The 21279-nt window shown below is 52.6% G+C and overlaps 7 protein-coding genes across 7 annotated transcripts; 2 read left to right on the top strand and 5 right to left on the bottom strand.

Annotated features, from left to right (window-relative positions):
- Positions 1-1039: 1039 nt before the first annotated feature.
- J4E87_008931 (uncharacterized protein) lies at positions 1040-1587 on the bottom strand (the record flags this gene model as incomplete). The annotated part of the gene is made up of 3 exons (XM_049380514.1): positions 1040-1075; positions 1126-1473; positions 1537-1587. 3 exons carry the CDS (start codon positions 1585-1587, stop codon positions 1040-1042), a joined length of 435 nt encoding a protein of 144 aa, XP_049229789.1.
- Positions 1588-2452: 865 nt separating this feature from the next.
- On the bottom strand, positions 2453-4834 carry J4E87_008930 (uncharacterized protein; the record flags this gene model as incomplete). The annotated part of the gene is made up of 2 exons (XM_049380513.1): positions 2453-2616; positions 2740-4834. The coding sequence occupies 2 exons, from the start codon at positions 4832-4834 to the stop codon at positions 2453-2455; spliced, it is 2259 nt and encodes a 752-aa protein (XP_049229788.1).
- Positions 4835-6996: 2162 nt separating this feature from the next.
- J4E87_008929 (uncharacterized protein) lies at positions 6997-10153 on the top strand (the record flags this gene model as incomplete). Its single annotated transcript, XM_049380512.1, has 2 exons — positions 6997-8929; positions 9015-10153. The coding sequence occupies 2 exons, from the start codon at positions 6997-6999 to the stop codon at positions 10151-10153; spliced, it is 3072 nt and encodes a 1023-aa protein (XP_049229787.1).
- A 580-nt stretch (positions 10154-10733) lies between these two features.
- Positions 10734-12865, bottom strand: J4E87_008928 (uncharacterized protein; the record flags this gene model as incomplete). Its single annotated transcript, XM_049380511.1, is given in 3 exon segments — positions 10734-12752; positions 12813-12849; positions 12861-12865. The coding sequence occupies 3 exon segments, from the start codon at positions 12863-12865 to the stop codon at positions 10734-10736; spliced, it is 2061 nt and encodes a 686-aa protein (XP_049229786.1).
- A 2204-nt stretch (positions 12866-15069) lies between these two features.
- Positions 15070-15684, bottom strand: J4E87_008927 (uncharacterized protein; the record flags this gene model as incomplete). Its single annotated transcript, XM_049380510.1, has 2 exons — positions 15070-15586; positions 15677-15684. The coding sequence occupies 2 exons, from the start codon at positions 15682-15684 to the stop codon at positions 15070-15072; spliced, it is 525 nt and encodes a 174-aa protein (XP_049229785.1).
- A 2405-nt stretch (positions 15685-18089) lies between these two features.
- On the top strand, positions 18090-19442 carry J4E87_008926 (uncharacterized protein; the record flags this gene model as incomplete). The annotated part of the gene is made up of 2 exons (XM_049380509.1): positions 18090-18215; positions 18264-19442. 2 exons carry the CDS (start codon positions 18090-18092, stop codon positions 19440-19442), a joined length of 1305 nt encoding a protein of 434 aa, XP_049229784.1.
- Positions 19443-19734: 292 nt separating this feature from the next.
- On the bottom strand, positions 19735-21273 carry J4E87_008925 (uncharacterized protein; the record flags this gene model as incomplete). The annotated part of the gene is made up of 1 exon (XM_049380508.1): positions 19735-21273. The coding sequence occupies one exon, from the start codon at positions 21271-21273 to the stop codon at positions 19735-19737; it is 1539 nt and encodes a 512-aa protein (XP_049229783.1).
- Positions 21274-21279: the final 6 nt, after the last annotated feature.

Below are 21279 nucleotides of genomic sequence, written 5' to 3'. Positions count from 1 at the left end.
AGGGCGTAAGATGGCGGTGAGGGTTAGATCCGGCTGTTCTGTATCGTTTGCTGGGTTTAGGTATGTCGGTGTGCGTACAGGTAAGGCATGGATGGGTAAGAGTTTGCATTCCGTTTCTCTCTCCTGCCTTGAGGAGAGGGTAGGCAGACGGTGTGATCAATGTGTACTGATCACATGGTACGTTTGCTTGGAGATATGGTACAGTATGTACATATCGACATTTCCTTGCGGCTGCCTCACTACATGTCACCATCCATCCTCCATCTAGGTACCCCGCGAACGGAAACGCGCATCTCCTTTGCCGTGCGACCCAACACACCCAACCGCGTATATCAACCCTCGTGGGAACACTCATTCATATCGAGCAAGTCTATTGACATGAATGTAGATCACCAACCATCTCAACAGCCTCAACGTCCCTCAGAACCCCTCTCAACACGTAGATCAAGCATGTGACAGGAAGCTAATGCGCATATGAACGGTTGAACCCACAAACTCTGCAATTTCATCTACATCTGCAGCGGCATGAGCCGCTGCAATCTATACTAGGGTGTTCGGTAGACTTTTGCTTTTCCCGCGCACATGCTTTTTTCTTCCCACGAAAGCCGAGATACGGGTTCAACGGGTGTGTCAGATGTGATTTTTGGGTTTCATGGGGTGTTTGGTGATACATATACGAAGAAGAAGACATGCTTGAGATGGAGAGGCCATGGGGATGTGGTGGTGGGGTGGTGGGATCCTGGTCTGAAGTGAAACTGCACATCAGCGCTACTGATAGAATGCTTCGCCAGCTACTTTAGCATGTCTGAAATGCCCAGTGGTAGGTGTGTGGCGAGTGAACAACAGTAGAAACGAAAGCATCTCAAAGGTATGTGCCAGAGCAGTGGTAATCCATTGGTAGTAGTTCATAAAACGAGTGTAGTGCCAAAAGATTGTACCCAAGAAGTATAAGCTTTTGACAAGTAGTCGACGAACATCGACCCTGTCACCATCTCAGTAGCAACACTCTCCACATACTGCGATAAGTACAGTCAACCCCCTAACCCTGAGCCTCAGTGAGAATCAGCTTCAAGTCCTAAACGCACCCATTAGCACACTTCTCACTTCTCCCAATCCAAAACTTACACAGCCCCCATCAGCAGGAGCGCACTGCGTCCCACCAATACTAGCCAATTGACAATTGGAAACCTCGAAGCGATTATATATCTTGTCGCTCTTGCGGAATAGATCGATGGCAACGGAACCTTCCCCGTTCTGCTCGTAGACCCAAGTTGCCTGGTAGTCGTCATCCAGGTCTACATTACCCCCGTTCTTCATATCGAAGTTTTGCTTGCATGTGCCAGCAAAACCTACTGTTCCGTAGGCGCCCAGAGAATCTTGGTCGCCGACGATGAAATTGCAGACGGGGATGCAGCAGCCGCCGGGGCAGCCGCCGAAGGTGCCGCCGTCGTCGAGGCTCACTTGGGCCTTGGTCTGAGGTCGATGTTAGTCTTGCTTTGGTTTGGTGTGAGAGTATGGGGAAGAGGGGGTGTGTACCGTGGCGAGGAGGGCGAACAAGGTCAGACTGATGGATCGGATGGAAGGCATATTGGTGTTTCTTGTGGGTCTGATGGCTGTTGTTGATACTGTGAGTGATTTATGTTGCGAGGTTTGAAGCAGATACTTATATCCGTTCTACCATGTTTCAGTCGTCCGTTGTTCGTCAGTCTGTCTCCGAGCAACTGTTCGAGAGTCAAGGTATCTTGGCATTTCTCCACTGTAATCCCTGAACGGTGAGCGCGTACGGTAGTTTTGGGATAGGTCAGAGGGCGATTGCTTATAGTAGTCCTAAACCGAACAATAAGGCGATTGATTATGGTCATCTTTGGCTAGACGACGGGGCGACTGCTCATCATGTCTCGCTACTTCGGTTAATGTCGACTTCGTGTTTACTGTATGGACCATGAGCATTGCTTTACGCAATCTGCTAATTCACCAAGGGCTATAGTATGACATATTTTTGAGTCCCGTTGATCCTTGAGTATCGAATGGCAGCCAGGTTAGTCCTCAATCGATCGAGATAGCTGTGCTGAGATAAGAGAGACGCCATTCTAGAGCACCCTGTCGACTCTGATCGAATCGTAGCAGACTTGAAAGGTCCAATCGCAGCATGACTATACTACGAGCCTTCTCGGGCTTTGTGAGCGCTATGTCTCAATCACGCTAACTTCCTAGATCGAATGATCTGGACCCTGCACCGAAGTTTTGTTGTACAGGCGAAGCAGTTGTGGCGAAGTTGATCGCAGTGTCTTCCCTTAAGATCTTTGTATTTGCATAAGCCAGATAAATCGATACCACAAGTAATTAAGATAGCAGGACATGCCATGTGCTTGTCGTTGTATGGCCCCAAAATCGCATGCAGCCTCATCACGCGACAGCTCTTTCCCTCATTTTCTACGCTCCCTCAATTGACCTACATGGCCCAAAGCGGGCAGTACTTTGTATCCCATGACTTACAGTAACCGCCTTGTTCCACATAGTTAGTGCCTCCTTGTCCGTGAGCCTTTGTGTCCTTGGGTGGCCCTGATGGGGCGCACCAGACATTATGCCCCCGGCAATCGCCTTGTGGATCGCCAGCTGTGACGGTGCAAGCTGGCAGACAAGCCCCGACTTTGACAGGATAAATTTGGCCGGGGCAAGACAACTCCATGGAGCGACAGCGACAAGCATTATCCGTAGGGCATGGCGATATGATTTTACCTGCTGATCTTGTATGGGCAGGGTCGCCGTCGAAAATCTCAAACGTTGCGTTATCAGCGGACGGCGGCGGCGAGAAGTCATAGACTGCCAGTGAGGCGGCGGGTATGGCTGATGGGGGCAGTTTGGCCGAAGTCTTGTTGCGGGCCGTTGGATAACCTGTGGAATCCTGGACACAAAGCGTCGAGTCGTCCCATGCTGCACGAGCAGTGTGGTTCCAAAGTTGCGTCATATTATAGATCGTCTCAAGCGTGTAGTAGATACGACAATCGGCAGCCTGGTATTGGAACTGGAGGGGTGTGAGCTCCGTGCCGCGCACTTGGTTCCTGACTGTGAAACCGGCGTAATTGATCCACATTCCTGTATCCGTTCGGTTGGGCAGTTGTATAACTACTTCGGGCTTATTCACAGGCATATACTGCAATCCTTCGTCAAAATCGTAGTCGAGGGCGTCAGCAGAGTATGCGGCGGCGCCACGAGTGCCGCCGACTGCTTGCATGGGGCCGGGCTTGGGCTGACCACCAACGACGATGGTTTTGACTCCAGCTTCATAGGTCATGAACTCGACAAAGACAGCGCATGCAGAGGCGCACAAACCATCAGTGAGGATGACTATCTGTTCAGGAGCCCAAGGTGGTGAAGTGTTGGTTATGGGGTCGCTGGGATCGTAGCCATATGGGTAGTCGCCAAATGCGGAATAGTCGAAACTCTCATCGGACAAATTGTATTGTTGACTCCCCGAGAATGTGTCACCGTTGCTAATCTCTGGACCGTAAAACTCGTCCCAAGACGAGAAAGTTTTCCCAGTAGCGGCGTTGATGCGATTAGTGACGATCCACTCGCTCGACGCCCAATTGTAGTTTTCAGCCTGGTTCTGGCCTGACTGGTCCCACCAGTCTGTATAAGCCTCACCAAGATGATCGCTCAATTCATGACTGCGTTGGCGGCTTGCACCGTTGGGCTGAAGATTCGGAAAGAATTGTTTGAATGTATCGTACGCAAGAAACACGAGACCTCCAGAGTTCTGTTGCAGATCGATAATGACGCGGGAAGCCTGACTTTGTGATGCGTTGCCGATGAAGTCGCGAATCGCCTGCCGAAAGTTGGAGGCATCGATACCGTTCTGATAGAATGAGGGTATGCTAAGGATGGCGGTAGATGTACCATCTAACATATAGCTAGATACGATACCCCCGCCTACGACAGAAAGATCCGCTTGGACGGTCATGGGGTTATTCGGGTATGCGCCAAAGCTGTTCATGCACCAGTTTTGACTCGAAGAAGCCCCTTCATTGCAATAGCTTTCTAGTGCCGCTGTAAAGTTGAACGCACCATCGCTTTGGTCGGCTGGAGGAGGAACCTCGTCTTCGATGGCTGGCCACCACTGCTCGCCTTCACTATAACTGTCTGGCAAGAAGCCAAGAACGAAATAGTTGTAGAAGTCGCCGCCAGTGGTAAGAGGTCCTGTATCCTCACAACCGATGCAGATTGCCCACCAGACGGTTTCGACGACAGTGGTATTCTGGAGTGTAAAGTTTAGCGCATCAGAGAAGGCTCCATTCCCGGGGTAAAGCCTTGCCGATTGGAATGTACTTGGAATACCCTGGATGTTGAGCACAGGACTATTCATTATCGCATTCCAATCGGCATGTGGTTCCAAGAAGCCTTGTGAATTTTGGTTGGCAAAGCTTTCCAGGTATTCGATCACGTCGACCCCGTTGATATGAGTCACAGGTGACGCTTCGTATTCATCAATCGCCCAAGCTTCGTATAGGTCCTGATCAAGGTAGATGTCTGGCGCTTGTTTGCCGTCAATTGACGCACTTACAAGCCCATATGAGCCGACGAAGGAGAATGCCGACAGAGCCCCGGCATTGAGGATAACGTGTGTGTCATGAAGCTGATTGACCAGGAGCTGAATCTGTGCCTCAAACTCGTATTGGTTGTTGTAGGCAGCCGCAGTCACGTTCTGCTTGATCTGCTCCAAGGCTTGGTCGACGTCGAATGGTGCTCGTTGGTAGCCTGCGGGTGGCGCTTTGAGATATCCCAGTGTGGACTGGAACTGCAAGGTCATATTGTAGTAGTCGAGGAAGCGCATTGCGACGGCTGGATTGAAAGGAATGCTCTGCAAGCACTCGTACACCCATGATGCCTGGAATAGTGTATAATCTTGGCCATTGATTAGTCAAGGCGTTCTCCCCAATCATATAACATGGTACTGACTGTTGTTTACAGCGACAATAATATCTCCACACGCAGTAGAGAAAGCTTCCGAAGAAACTGTAGGAGGCTCAACTTGTCGAGGGGCGAAAGAGCCTTTCAGAGGGTTTGCCCATCCGTATGCCAACAGGCACGATATCGCCAGGCGCTTAACGAGAGACATGACGCGCGACCAAGAATCAGCAATCAAAGCGAGTTATCTTTTCGGTAGACAGAGTGGATCTTCTCAACTTTTGAACTTCGGTGACCACATCTTGTGTAGCTCTGTGAAGCTCACTAGTAGGGATCTGAATCGGTGGCGATGGCTTGCGCAGCCTCAACGGGAACTCCATGAAATTGAAATATTACAGGAACGGTAGGCCGCCAACGTTTGCTATCGAATGAATGAACGCTTGCTCCTACCAATGCACGAAGCCACCAATTCTCGCAGGCGCAGTGATAGGAAAGCTGCAGGGGGTAATTAGATCATGAGATAATTTAAGCCTTTCCCGGAATTGCGCTAGATGCTTGTCAGTCGATCTGTGGGTTCATGCGCGGAGTACAAAGCAGTCATCTTGCATTTCAGCCGCACTTGGCCCCTACATGGCCTTTTGGCCTATCCCACGCGGTTAAAGGAGTCGGTAGGCTGAAAAGATACACGTATCCCTGATTCGATATATCCAAGGTCGACGGGAAGCTGGCTACGAGTTTGCATAGCCCAGTCGCGAGCTGAAGGTCCAAACGGTAGATGAAAGCTGGGTGATAGAAGCCCCTCGCCCGTGCTGAAGTTCAATGAGCAAACAAAGCCCTGATTCGCACCTATAAAAATAATCGTGAGCGCAGCAGAGGCGCACGCTTAGTGTGGCGAAGGTTCGTCCAGTTGTGAGCGGAACTGTCTAGGGCAGGAGAAGGTTGAAGAAGGCAAAAGTTGGCAGTAGAGAAGAGGCAGCGAGTTCGCGAACTAGGCGGATGTTTACCTCGAACAAGAAAGTGCTATATACAGTCGACCAATGCAGCGTTACATTGTGCGACGTGCCGGCTGACATACAGGTTGTGTGGAGGTGGAGGACGCTGTGTATTTGTGGATTACGCGCCAGGCTAATTGACCGGTTGCATGACATAAGCCAAATGCACGGACATAGATGGAGCGGGGGCCGACCCACTGGAACCCGTCGTTCGTCCTGACTCCCAAAAGCAACACCTGCAGCCTTCAAACAACAGTTTGATGGATGGCAGCCTCCTTGCGAATGCATCTGCAATTTCGTGGCGCCTACGACAATGTCGGACGCCCCGGCTGGAGACGTTCCAGATCCTTTTGCGCCACAAACTCACGTACCACACTCAGCCTTGAGCCGAAACACGCTACATGGCAGCGAATATGATCCCACCATATTCAACAAGTTTTTCGCATCCCCAGCCTTCTGCGCATGGTCTTCGGGTAGTAAATCCTGGCAACTGCATTGCTATGGAGAGCCTGGGTGTGGCAAAGTGAGCTCCTAGTGATCTGGCAGAGGACAGTACTTACCATGATAGACGACTGTAGCTGCTTTCGCTGCCACTCGGCTGCCGTCTAGCATCAATGGGATCAACACGGCTGTCGCATCGGTATCCATCACTCAGCATGTGTGGTCGACATCCCTGGGGTTTATTGAAGACCTTTTCCAGCTCATATACTCTGAACTCGGTGCTGAACACAACGTGGAGTATGAAGCATATCAACTTGCGTGTTACTCCGGAAGTTCGGCAACTGAGCGGATACAAAAGCTGATCGAAGCCTTAAGTAGCTTCGCATCCAGTGCTTGCAAGTTTATCATTCTTGACGGATACGATCGCATCAACGAAGCATTACAGTCGATTGTCGATACACACTTATCCGCCTTGAAGCTTAGCGGCTTCAAGGTAATGATTACACGGAGAGTTCCAGTGTTCTCTGTATCTCGCAATAAAGATTGCGACGAATGCAAGCAGGATTACCTGGAGCTCTGGTGGGCATGTTCAAACTGTAACAAGTTCGATCTATGTTATGACTGTGAAAAGAAGGAACACCTGGAACACTCTCACATGTGCCCAGTGAATGGTTTCAAAGAAACTTATCAGTATGTCAGCGTCAAATTGGGGTACTTTAACATCGAGCGCCTGCTCGAAAAGAGACTGAGCATGCACTATCGCAACATCCAGCCAGAGGCCACGAACCGCATTGCTGAGTATCTCGAGGAGAAAGCTGGTGGCAACATAACAATTGCGTTGTTGTATCTGGAAGATGTTTTCACCCGGGACGAGATCGCTACTTTCAACACAGATCGGGTCGATGACAGGCTGCCCAGGGATGTCATTGCTTATTTCGACACCGAGATGAGCTTCATCGAGCGCAAGCCGGAACCAGAGCGTTTACCTCCGCTACATGCAATTGCTGCCGCTGCGCACCATTCGAATGGCATTTCCCTGGAAGAACTGGAACAGTGTATAAGTCTTGCTCAGAAAACTTGCGTGAGGGTAGATTATCCCAGATCTGTTGAAGACGTCTTTACTGCAGCAAATGGATGGCTTACAGATCTTTGCACCGTAGACCGAAAAGTAGACATATGCTGCAAACCCGCCTTCCCTTTGTATGTGAAAGAGAAGTACAATGATTCGTTGGAACGAGCGAGACGCCGAGTCGATTCGACAGCGGAGGGAAGACCTAGTGCTATCTTATCACATCAGTTCCAAGAGACATCCTCATCAGACCAAACACCTGATCTCTTGGGAAGCACATTCGACACATTGGCAAGCGAAAGGCCTCTGCCAACACCGCTCACGAGCCTCAAACATGGCCTTGGCATCCGCGAGCCGGAGGATACGTACGATCGGACTTTGTTCCTTGACAAGGACGAAGAACTAGTCCAATCGCCTCCTAGAATGAACAGCGCCGAGTATGTACCGAGTATGTCTCGGGGTATCTTTCAGGACCATGAGCCCAGAAGAAAGGTCACGCAAGCGGAAACGGCATCAAAACAGTCGCCAATGGGCGTATGTGACTTTTGCATCACCAGTGTGTTGGAGTCCGCTGCATCTTCCGGCCAACATCGAGCCTCAATAGATGGTGCAAATATCGCTTTGAGCCAATGCACATTTTGCACATCGCTCTACGCCAACATGGAGCACTTCCTATCGAACACTGAAGACTGGCCACTGTATCACTGGACCCTTCGAGCGCTGCCACGCGGCAGGGAGCTAAGAGGATCGATGATGCTGCGGTTTCGGTCTTCTCATCCGAAATTCACAACCAAGTCTTTCCGATTCCTACCAGGGACTGATCTACATGTGCCTGCGCCTGAGGATCTACCAGAAACAACAGATCCAGAACTCAGTGGAGGGACTCAGATCAACAAATGGATGGACACTTGTATGCGCGATCATCAAGACTGCAGCAAGGCCTGGCAAGACCAGCGATCCAGACCCTCCTTCTTACCGACACGACTTCTGGATATTGACACTGGAGATGACAATGTCATCCGCTTAGTAGATACCAAAACGACGAAAGTCAAGGGCCCCTACTGCACGTTGAGTCACGCTTGGGGACCACGAGAGAAGCCGTTCCTCACTACCACCGTGTGGAACATGGCGAAGCATCTGATCACAGGCATTACTCTAGACGAGCTTCCACGTAACTTCCAACACGCAATACATGTTACCCGCTTCTTGAAGGTGCGGTACATCTGGATTGACAGTCTCGCGATCGTGCAGGAACCCCTTGGTGACTTTGCAAAAGAAGCCGATCTCATGCACAGGGTGTATCGCTACTCGCATTGCAATATCGTTGCAGCGGACTCGAAGGATGCACACGGCGGTCTGTTCTGGGAACGCACACCTCACAAAATCCTTCCGGTCAGATACCAAGGTACTGATGCGCGTCATCATCTGGGGGGGAAGACTTGGACGATCGTTCCGGCAGATCTTTGGGAGAAAGAACTCTTAAGCTCCGCGATATATGGCCGTGCATGGGTCTTCCAAGGTAAGCAGAGCCCATCACCGCTCCATCCATTCTCCGCCACTAGGCTATCTCAACTCACCAGAAGCTGACCCTGAGCAATTTCCAGAACGCATTCTCTCTCCTCGCATCCTCCACTTCGCAAAGCATCAGATCTTCTGGGACTGTGGTACGCTCTCAGCCTGCGAGGTATTTCCAAGAGGCCTTCCATTCTCTCTCGATCACAAAGCGAGCACGGATCGACACTGGAGAGGACGACTAGCCAGAAGCACCGTCCCATCGAATGCCTTGATCGGTGTCATCGACAACGAAAGCTCCTACACGTTCTGGATGTCCGCAGTACAAAACTACACGGAATGCGAACTGACGAATCAAAGTGACAAGACGATCGCAATCTGGAGTATCGCAAAGTTGTTACGCGATTTCATGAACGAGCAATACGCTGTGGGTATGTGGTCTGAGGCGCTCGAGGAGCAACTGGCTTGGAGAGTGCGTGATACCAAATCATGTAAGAGGATGCCGGAGCTCGATGTCAACATCCCTAGCTGGTCATGGGCAAATATCAAGGGTGCTGTTGTGCCTCAACATCGACTGGCGATACGATCATACAAAGTCACGGATCATGCTGGCGCTATCATCAATTTTGCGGTCAAGGAAGACACTAGGCAAGGCGACAAGGAGCCTGTATTAGAAAGCAAAACATTGGCATTGAAGATACACATCAACATCGGGCGACTGATAGGAGTACAAGAGGACCAATACCGTCTCCAGTTCTCGAGCGAAACCTCTTGCGACATCATTGAACTAGATGTCTTCCTCGACACCCCATTAGCGACTACACGCATCGATCGAGATCACTGCGCATTCATCATCCTCGCCGCATCCGCCACTCCAAACACCCCCCACAACCCCCACTTACCCCAACCTCCTTCACCCGAAGCGCACCAGACATATTCCGGCGTGGGTCTTCTTCTCATCCCACATTCTACCTGGTTCGCCGAGCAGGAACAGCTGTACCAGGACTACAAAAGGGCACTAGCAGGCGCAGAACCGTCTCGAGAACAACAATGGCGGCTGGATGCCTTCGAGAAACTCATGTTGCAGCAGTCAGAGCGAGTCATGAAGATGGGAGGGAAGAATGGAAGCGTGTATCGGCGGATCGGATCGTTGCAGTTCCGCGATATGGATGAACGGGCTTTCAATGAGATGACGAATGATCAGCATCGGGAGGATATATGGTTGGAGTGAAGCGAAAATCTCGATATGAGTATGCACAAGTTTCCATTGCTTTCCACGAATTGCAAAAGAAGTGGGTATATAATACACGTATGCGCGCCTCTCCCAGCGCAGACAGTCCTCACTTTTGAGGGCGATGTAACCCAACCACGCTACCTATACATGTCTAAGCCAAAGCCTAGATCCCATCTCCTCATCCCCTCATCCATCACAAGAGACAAGCCTCTCTCCACATAACCAGATAAATCATTCCACCAAGTCATCCAACCAAAGTCCTCCAGGTGAACGCGTAAAATCAAAGAGCGAAAGGACGTCCGAGGCCAGCCATGCGGGTGGGGGGTATCTCGAAACCAAGCTAAAGAGCGAAAGTAGAAAACAGAACAAAGGTCGTTAAACATTCCCCTCACTCACACACATTGAAGTGGAGGAGAGAAGCGTCGTGCGTATGAATGTAAGAGTTGTAAGGAAAGAATGGGGGTTTGGGCGGCCTCAGGCACAAAGATGACAGATGGAGAGTAGAAGTGAACGCCGTGAGATGCATGAATGTGGTGGTTCCAAACGTTGTATAAAAAAAAAAGTGAAATGAGGGAGATCAGTAGTTGTAGCTATTGTCGTAGCCACGAGGCGCAGTGGGGGTGTAACTGCGTTGTTGCTGTTGTTGTTGTTGGGGTCCAGAGACGGGTGTGTAGCTACGTTGGGGGCCGGGACCCTGAGGTGTGTAGCTACGGGCAGGAGGGCCCTGAGCCCAACCTGGTTGTTGAATCGGTGCTGTTGCACTGCGCTGTTGTTGTTGAGGTGGAGCTGAGCCGTTCATGCCTCGGTTGGGGAAAGGTTGTGAGGCTTCGCGACGCTGAATTGCTGATTGCAGTGATGCTGGGACACCAGCTCGAGGTGGCGCGGTGCCAGATCGTGGAGGTGCGGTACCTGAGCGTGGTTGCGATGGTAGACCCATGGGTTGTGATGGGGCGGGTGAGCCAGCTCTTAACAAGCTGGGCATTTGAGGTGGCTGGTAGTCGGGCTGTCCATTTGAGTCCGAGAAGTAGTGCTGCGAGATATCTTCTGTGGGGTTGACATCGACAGGTGACAGCTCATACTCCGGGCCCATCTGAGGACCCCGGCTGTCGTAGGGGCTGAACTCTTGGTACGGTCGGTTGGGGTGAGCTTGTTGTGGTGTATTCCGCGCATCGAGGGGAGTTATGAGTTGAGGATCGTTCTCGTATCGCCCGTTGTTGTAGCTTGTATCCACAGGGGGCATGGGCCCACGTGGTGGGAGTGGGGACGCTCTGCCCTGTGACATTGGTGTGAAAGGTCGGTCGGACTGGTAAGGCAGGTTGTCTTGCTGGCCAAAGTACCCAGTGCCGTTACGGTCTAGAGGTGGCATTTGTGGTGCAGGCGAGGACCTGCCCATACCTCCTGCCTGGTTCAGCATTGGCGCGTTTGAAGCGAAGCTGGCAGTCGAGAAGTTTGTGAATTGTGCGTCCCTCTCTGGCATGCCAGGTCGCTCGTCTAGCGTGGGCAAAGACGGCTTGTTCATCAAGTTTCGGCCCGAGTTCATGGTGGTGAAGGTGTTCGAGGTGTTCGATCGCTCCGGGTTTGTTCTGTATGAAGGTGTGTTTGCGAGGGTATACGGCGGTAGTGTCGCGGTGGTCTGCATCGTATCGGATCGTTGCAGCGAGAAGACAGTCGATGTATCGTCATCGTCGCCTTCGAGCTTGGGTAGCGTAGGACGGGACTTGGAAGCGTCAAATTCGCCCTTCTTGATGGCCCTCTCCTCCTCCCTCTTCAGCTGCTGGTTCTGCTTCTCGATGGCCTTCTTGATCTTCTTGCCCACAATACGCTCCAGACGGGTCTCAACCTTGCGTCGGCAGTAGTTGGTAAGACTGCCATCGGCCTTGGGGATGTAGTGCCAGAGGAAGAAGAGGTACAAGATGCCAGCGATAATGAGACCCAGCGCAGCGATGACCCAGATGACGAGAGAGAACAACATGGTGAAGTAGATGACTGTTTCCTGCTTGTTGCCGGTCTCGACCATGAGCTTGATGTTCATGAAGAACTGCTCGAAGTTGGAGCGATCTTCTGACGCGTGCTCGCCGACGGGTATGAGCTGCGCTTGCATGACGGCGTATAAAGTCATGGCATTGAGGGCAATGCGAGGTCCCTGGGCGACAATGATGAGAAGAGCACTCTTGAACTGGAAGTATACGAAGAGAGCGATGTAGTTGGCACCCTTTTTACTCTTGGTCAACTCTGCGAAGACCAAGAAGCGGCGCCAGCCCTGGCCAGTCTTTGTGATGCGCATACTCTGCAGTATAGCAGCCAATGGCTCGAGGTAGCATTCGGTGACACTTCCTGTCCGCATGACGCGCAGAGCCCGGATCCATCGGTATGCGAGAAAGACGTAGGAGACGATGATGGTGATGGCGAAGATCCATTTGGCAATGTCGAAAGGCACGGTAGGCTTGACCTGGCTCGTCCATTTGTCAAATGCGAGTAGGTTAACGGCGGTGAAAGCGTCGGCGGCGTAGACGGCGCATGAGATGACGACGAGAATCCACAGCCAGGCGTAAGAGAAGGGTGCGAGGCAAGATGTAGACTTGAAATCGGACAAGTTCTAAGACAGTTAGCGATGCGCTTCCATATTCGCGCTCAAGTGCTTACGATATAAGTCCACTTCTGCTCCTCCGTCACCGTAGTTCCCTTTTCGCGGTCTCCGCAGCACCCCATGTTGGCGATTCGGTATTAGTCGGTATGTACGTATGTGTGTATGTAAGTATCCGCTCAGCGGTACGGTGGCCTGCAGTCCAGCTGTTCGTCTAAGGAGTGACTTGGTCGCTAGGACATGGGTTGGTTGTTGTAGCCAAAAGGAGGAGGCAATTTCGGTTGTCGAGTGAGTATTCGCGATATGGTGGTGACAGGCCGGCTGCTCACCACTAGCGAGCGAGGGAAAGAGCGACAGGGGCGGTAGTTTTGTTAAGCAGGCGGAGGATTGCGGCGGGTGGCCGGGGACGGAGGGCTTTCCAAAAAGGTGGGTGTTCGGAATGCTACCAGAGTGCCGTGCGCATGACAAGAGACGTGTGCGCGTGGGTGGAGCGTTGCGTGTTTGAGATGCGCAAGGCTTGAACAGCGGTGACAGCGGAAGAGGCGTGTCCGATGGCTGCGTACGTATATGTATAGCGACAACAGTGGTATTGTTGTTACTCGGGCTATTGTTGCTGGCTTTGCGCCGTGGTGAATGCGAAGACTATAGTTGGGGTGAACGAGTGGGTACGGGCGTCAGGGAGCGGCAGGCGCGAGGGGGTGTCGAGCGGCAGTCGCAAGGTGAACACAACACGAATGGAGTACAAGATACTATGACGCGAGCAAGTGAGTGAATCGCAGCGCAGGCGTCTACGTTTGTCGATGGAGCACAAAACGGCCACGAGTGGTGTCGAGGGAGCGTCAACAGGTGATACTCGGTCGCGTTCGAGGGCAGCGGCTGGCGGAGGGTTGAGGCTTGTCTGCCATTGGCCGGCGCCACATCCGTCCTTGTTTGGCCCCATGCTTCACCTTGCCCAAGATAGCAGCCCGCTAGCCTGTTCCTCTCATCATGCGCCGCAATCGCCGTGGGGTAAATTGCGATTCCATCTAACAAAGACCCTATCACCGCTTTGGCCGCCTCTACTTCGCCATGTAGACGATGGCCCCACTGCGAACTTGACCTCCAGAGAGGCTTCTCGCACCACCTGTGGCTGTGGCACAGGCGGTTGCAACAAAAGCGTATCATCCTGCTCTTCGGCGTGTTATGCCACACTCCCTGTCCGAGGCATGCATGCAAAGCTTCCAAAAGGGCGTTCGGCCTTGCCGGCAAGTTCCCACATAACGTCACGCGCAGAAGGACCGGTTACTTGGGAAGCATCGGGAACATCGGCTGCCTCAGCCTTGAAGCCTCAGCCCTCTCGAAACGAAACACGCGTGATGCGCATCATTGGGCTTCCTGACCAGGCAGGCGCCTTCGTCATGTCTGCATTGACGTCGCCTTGCTGGGTACAGATCGTCGGGCGATGGAGAGTGCCGATGCATCCGACTCCACTCGGCAGTCAAACTCTCCTTCAACGTGTATGCGAGCCCAAAACAGGAATTGGAAGGTTCATGCACAGACAACCAGTCAGCATTGATGTAATTGCTTACTCCCCTAGCTGTCGGGAATAAGATCCCAGAGTATTGCCGGTTCAAACTGCCCTACCATCCTCCTTGATTCATCTTCGGGTCGGAGTACCACATGTACCAGGGCCTTTGGACCCTCTGCTTGATCATAAGATCCTAGATGTAGCATTTCAGCCCTCCAAGTAGAGTTTTCGACTAATGTGTCATCAACTTTGGGCCAACGCGAAGGTCCAGTGTAATAATGCGGACGCTTGGTATCCTTCAATAATGGAATGCGTGAGAAAGAGGTCAGTCTCGAGAGACCTTGCACGTGGATGCTGGCGCGCATAGAACGATGGCGGAATAGATAATCTTCGCTCACTCCCAACGCGTTCATGTCGATGGAAATTTGGTCTCGATAGACGCTGTGCAAGTGCTCTAGCATATTGGTGTAGTCCTCAGCATTACGGATGGGGCCGTAGAGGAATATTGAGAGTTGCTGAAGGTTTGGTAGACATTTGTAAAAAGCCTTGCTTGCACACTCTAATCTCTCGGTATGGGTAGGAGACGGAATCATATCGAGCTCTGGTAGTGACGTTCCATACCAAGAGAACTTCCGGGTGCCGACGAAGTAATGTAAAGAGCGAATGAGAGCTATGTTGAACCGGGATCGTTCCCTACACAGTTCGACTAGCACGGTGGTATCGAGGAAGACAAACGTGTTTTCCTGATAAAGCATCGTCATCGTTTCCAGATATCTGATACGTCAGTCCGCGAGCTTCCGCAAGGTCGCTCTGTCTGATGACTTACGTGGTCGTGCAAGTCAGAGGCAAAGACATGGCGCCTGATTCCGCTTTAGCCATGGCTATGCTGGTCATGATCGAGACAGTTGCATTGGTGACACTCGTAGTGCCATGGCTGTCGAAGACACTAGACGTGACTTTGCCCCGCTTTCGATAGAGTACGATGAACTGTCCAGTCATGGCATACTCCCAGATCATGATCCGGATCTCAGCTGGTAGACTGAGAAGACGGCTCTTCTCCTGTGTGGGACGTTTGCGAGCGCGCAGCTCCAAAGGTTTGTACTTTCGCACCTTCTCCGCCTCCTTTTTCCGCCGTCTTTCTTCCATCATTTCGCCCAGCTCTTCACGAATTATGTTTGCGAGTCGAATTTTCTTGTCTAGAAAGCCCCTCATGCCGTGTGTCCAGAGCGCAGCCCGTGAATGCGCGCGGTGTTCTTGTTCTTCTCCCAGGCTTGGTACGATGGCCACGTCCTGCGCGTGGTGGGACTGCATGTTGATTAGTACGCGCAGGCAGTGGTATCTGGATTGGACCTCGGATTGGAAGTACTGTCCCGCACCAGTATCTTGGAGTGTGTAAGAGTCATAAATGACGATGTTGCAGAGTTCACACCTCCGCATGCGGCACGGTTGAGCCCTGTCCTGCAGGCAGCAACATGTAACTCGCTGCGACTGGACAGCCCGCCAGCTGACCGCACTTGCCACTCTTTGAACGGCAGCTTCCAAATCGTCGCATGCCCAACCATCCCATCGCATCTTCATTATGCAGATCGAGGTCAACAATCGGCCGAGGAGGACGGGTAAGGCAGCTCAATGGCGCAGAGGCGCCCGATTCTTCATCTGTCTTCCGTGGAATCTTGCGGCTTGCCTGTGCGTTCGCCTTTGGCCTAGCACCCCTCACAGTGTCACTCCGGAGAAAGTGACCCCAGAACCTCCATATATCCCGCTATCGCTGCGCAACGACTTGGCAAGCTCTCAGTCGCAGAGCAAGCTTTTGAATCTGCCCGCCGAGCTACGTTCTATCATCTGGAAACATCTGTTAGGCGAAAAGCACATCGCATTGTATTACAAGAACGGTAGAATCGCCTACGAGCTCCTGGAGGATGAGGGCCCTTTGGAGGTTGAAAACATTACACCGGCAGTTATCCAGGCAGTCCACATCGACTACGCTGCAAACCTGCACGGCAAGCGGGAGAAGACCAACGTGTTGGCGGTGCTCCAGTCATGCCAGCTAGTGTAAGAGAGACGGGCGCATGCTAAAATCCAGCCTTGCAACTAACAACGCTCCATCTAGTTACCGAGAAACCATCGATATGCTTTATGGATCGAACACCTTCGCGATGCTTCACAACACGGTTCTGATTGACTTCCGTCGGGCTGCTCTTGCATCGCACCTATCCCAAATTCGCTCATTGCACATTCACTTCCAGTTTCGCGAGCTTGTTCAGCGTCAATTTTTGTATGACGTAGCAGACGGCTTACCATCTCCATGGAGCACTGAGACTTTCAGTACATCAGGGTCAAGTCCTAGTATCGCCAGAGCCATTCAAAGTCTTCCGAACCTCGAACGCCTTTCCGTGTTCATCCAAGGTCCCTTGACGACAGAACTCACATACCATCGAATCCTTCGATCATTGAGGTCCATCCGACATGATATGAAGAGTTTGAACTTCATGATGGTCAGGTTCCCAAGACCGTTTCCCGATCACGGCTACCAGATGCGAACAACTCGGTGGCGCAATCAAGATCCCCGTGATCTGATAGAGCAAGTCCTGCGGTGGGAAGAAGAGCTGAACGGATTTCGCATCGTCCAGCCGACTGTAGAACTCGCACAGGACGTGTATGATATGGCGGACTCGGATATGGAAAGCGAATGGCGCGTAGGGAATATATACATGGAGTGTAACGGTGTTGAGAATGGATTCGCGACACGAAGCTACGCTGTGCTTCGGCCAGGGAAAGAGGCCGAAACGTACAGGCCTGATCTTGAAGCTCAGCCCAATTGCTATCTCAAGTATCCGAGGGTTCCAGTTATCGAGCATGAGGATCCGGATGACTTGTATGGGTCTGGGTATCGAGCGCTTAACTGGCCTCCGAGACTGGACGGGCAGGCTTGATGGTGCGCGACGCGTGCGTTGGTTGGGTAGTGCTCAAAGCTGCATAGGCTGTGTCACACATAGTGCTTACACGCACGAGAGAAAGCTTGACAAGACGCCATGGTTAACGAAGCTTTACGCTCCACGCTTGTCGCATAATTAGCAGGGTCGATACCAGCGTAAAAGACTTGGTATACTGAGTTGGGAAGTCGGTGAGACAGAATCGATTCCAGCACTAATGGCTTGGAGCGGTAGAGTTCGGCGGCGTGGCTTGGGCCGAGTTTGAGCCGCGTCGCAATGGCCAAGTAGCCGCCGGGTATATCACGATGCTTAGTAAGGCATGCAAGTATACCTTTCAAGTTTCTGAGACATGCTGTGTGAAGCTCAATAAGTAGCGAACAGGTGCAAATGCTAAGGTATTCCGAAGTAAGGGCGAACAAGCCTCAGGCTATATAGCGTACAGCATGACGGATGCACGCAGATCATGAGAAGGACTGATTATGTTACTCGGCTATCTCTGTCAGCACATGTCTAAGCTTCCTAGCAGACTCCTGACTGGCTCTACCAAAGTACAGCAAACCATCGCTCAGGTACGCGCGCCCTCAACAACACAGTCGACTACCCGACGCCTATCGGCGAATGCGACAACGTGCGTCTTACAAATCAGGACGCAGCGTAATGATGAGCTGCTAGCGACGAGCCATGCCGAACGAGGAAGGCGGGGCGCCAAAGATGCCCCACGGCTGGGGTTCTGTGGTAGCAATGTCCAAACATGCACGTCATGCCGGTACTTTCGAGAAGAATGGCAGGAGCGTATAAAGATGCCATTGTCCACCCACCCTCCTCTTTCTATATCCATTGAGCTTCCGACTCTCGACAAACACTCCTCACACTCCACACATCCGATTTTACATAGCAACAACCGCCATAATGGGAATCGAGGCTGATACCGACAAGCCGCACTCGCATCATGCGATCGCAAAGGACATCCCCGAAGATAAGAACAGCGAACAGGTTCCCAAGCACGATGAGCTGAGAAACAAGGCCGCCCCTGGGGTATGCTCACATCCAAACCCCATGCGTTCACCTAGCTGACCTATTCAGATTCCCTACTTCACTCCCGCACAAGAGCCCGTCGCCGGAACGGCCCTTGGCATGCTCGACGGCAGCGACAAGATCCCCAAGCTCTTCCAGCCCCTCAAGCTCCGCGGCATGACGATCCAGAACCGCCTCGCCCTCTCCCCTCTCTGCCAATACTCCGCCGAAGACGGTCACCAGACGAACTGGCACCTCACACACTTGGGCGGTATCATCCAGCGCGGTCCCGGTCTGACATTTGTCGAGGCCACCGCCGTACAAGCCGAAGGAAGAATCACACCCGAAGACTGCGGTCTCTGGAAAGATTCGCAAAAGGAGCCGCTGCGCAAGATTGTAGAATTCGCGCACTCTCAAGGCCAGAAAATCGGCATTCAACTCGCACACGCTGGCCGCAAAGCCAGCACCGTCGCCCCGTGGCTCAGCAAAGGCGACATCGCAACGAAGGAACTAAACGGCTGGCCCGACAACGTCTACGCGCCCTCCGCCATCGCCTTCAACGACAAGCACTGCACGCCCAAGGAGATGACAAAACAAGACATCGAAGCCTTCAAGCAAGCCTTCGTCGACGCCGTCAAGCGCGCCGTAGACATCGGTTTCGACACCATCGAAATCCACAACGCACACGGCTACCTGCTGCACACCTTCCTGTCTCCCGCGTCCAACCACCGCACCGACGAATACGGCGGCTCCTTCGAGAACCGCACGCGCCTTACCCTCGAACTCGTCGATCTCACCCGCAAGACTATTCCCAAGGACATGCCACTTGTTCTCCGCATCAGTGCAACAGACTGGCTCGACGAAGCCGGCATCGAGGGCTGGACCGTCGACCAGACCGTCAAACTCGCTGAGATACTCGCCGATCGGGGCGTAGACCTGCTCGACGTTTCATCCGGTGGTCTCCACGAGAAACAGCATATCCACGGCGGACCAGGTTACCAAGAGCCGTTCGCCAAGGCAGTCAAGGACAAGGTGGGAGACAAGATGGCGGTCGGCACCGTGGGCAGTATCACCGATGGCAAGCAAGCAAACGGGTATCTCGAGAACGACAACCTCGACGTTGCGTTCATCGGGCGCATGTTCCAGAAGAACCCTGGTTTCGTCTGGCAGTGTGCGGATGATCTTGGTGTTGAGGGACGCTGGGCGAATCAGATTCGATGGGGTTTCGGAGGCCGTGGCAAGAAGTAAGTCTTGCCTCTATTGTGTACTATCGGGGATGAAATGTGCTTGTGCAAGATGAAGGGGTCCTTTTACGTTAATGATGGATATATTCACAACATAGAAGAGAATCTAATAGATATTTTACTAGGGATCAAGTCGTTGACAAGAAGGCGTTTTCGAATGAAGCTGCTTTCCAGATGAACAAGAGCAAGTAAAGCGAAGCCATATTGAAGCCAACTAAGAAGCAATGTCTACCCTTACCACCACCACAATATCTACAGAAGAACCGAAAACACACTCATTACCACAACCTTACCCATCACTCATTCTCCTCCCTCCCAAAAACCCTCTTCCACAACAAAAACGCCTCAAGCGTCTGACTCGGATACCTCAACACCCCCCTCTCATTCTTCTCGTTCAGTCTAGCCAACTCCTCCACCTTAAATCTAACCTCCCTCCCCCCCTCAACCACCACACTCTCCTCCTCCATATACGGATACACATCCGCCTGCGTCCCCGGTATCCGGCGATCAGCCGTAGCAGTCAGGATACCAACGAGCGTCTTGATACCCAGTAGGCCCTGTAGGTTATCACCGAGTTGGGGGAACACGTTGTTTAGAGCACTAGTGATGGAGCGGGAGGTCCGTTGAATAGCGCTGAACAGCACGCCGCCGGGGGCGTAGGCGAGGACGTCGCCGTAGATGTCGCCGCTTCCTGTGCGTGCACTCGGTGCTGCACGCTCCTTTGGCAATGCTAACGAGGATTCGCCAAGCCGCGTGCTGAGAGTGGAGATGTGGTGCTCGGTATTAGGCATTAATGGGGTGGGGGAGTCGCCGTCTACGTCCCTGACTCCCTGTACTAACCACCGTAACACCGCATCGCTGAGCACCTCATTCGGATAGATAGTCCGCGAGAGGAGATTCGGAAGCCAGCCCAGCGCGTCTTCGATCCAGTTCGCGGGGCTTTGCCGCACGAAGCGGAAAGTCATGCGACCGACGTCGTAGTGGGTGCCTGGGAACCAGCGTTGGTTCACCACAGCCTTGTCCTTCTCCTCTTCGTCGTCTTCGTTGGGGTACACGAGACAAGGCTGGAAGATCCAGAGACGGTCGTGCAGACAGGGCGCGTGGTATACATGCTGTACGACGCTTGAAACGGTTTGATCGAAGAACTCGAACGGGGACCAGTCAAATCCTATCCCTGCATTCAGGCGCGGGATACCGAGTGCGCCCACTGTGTCTATGATACCCAGGAACCGGATTGGCCGTTTAACTTGCCAGACTCTGTCGCCGAGGCCTTTCCATCTCTGGCATTCTTCGCTTTTGGGGGCGTCGACAGGGAGGTTGCTGCGGTATGTGCGGAAGACTTCGTAGCAGAGGCGTTGGACTTCTGCGTCGGAGTACGATGGAAGTCGTTTTATGATGCCGCAGTTGTTTATCATGCCCGCTACACAACGCACGGTGAAGGCGCCGCGACTAAATCCAAACAACCAGATCTCATGCTCGGGCGTGTAGTTTTCGACGATGAAACGGTATACGGCTATGCACTCGTCGCTGATGGTGGAGGCGGTTGCGCCGTCCCAGATATATTGCAGAAAGGTCTTGTTAAGACCTACGCCTTCCTGGTATCCGGCGATGATGTCGGGGGTCGAGCTGCTGGTCGTTGTTTTGTGCGGTTTGATGTGGTGGACTTTTGCGGCTGTCTTGTCGTCCGTGGAGTATTGTACTTCGCCGACCATGTTGGCGAGTTGGCGGATGTTGCTTGGAGGCGCGTCTTCTACTTGGGTCTCGCGACCTACCCATGTTCCGTCGCAGAAGATGGCTAGGCGTTTACCTGGCCTCGTTGAAGTCGTGGAAGGCATGGCGAA

This window comes from Alternaria ethzedia, assembly GCF_023757985.1.
Source record: "Alternaria ethzedia strain BMP 0044 chromosome Unknown scaffold_30, whole genome shotgun sequence".
In the NCBI taxonomy this organism is placed as follows: Eukaryota; Fungi; Ascomycota; class Dothideomycetes; order Pleosporales; family Pleosporaceae; genus Alternaria; species Alternaria ethzedia.
Note: the sequence above shows the minus strand (reverse complement) of the source record. Positions and strands in the feature narration are given on the sequence as shown.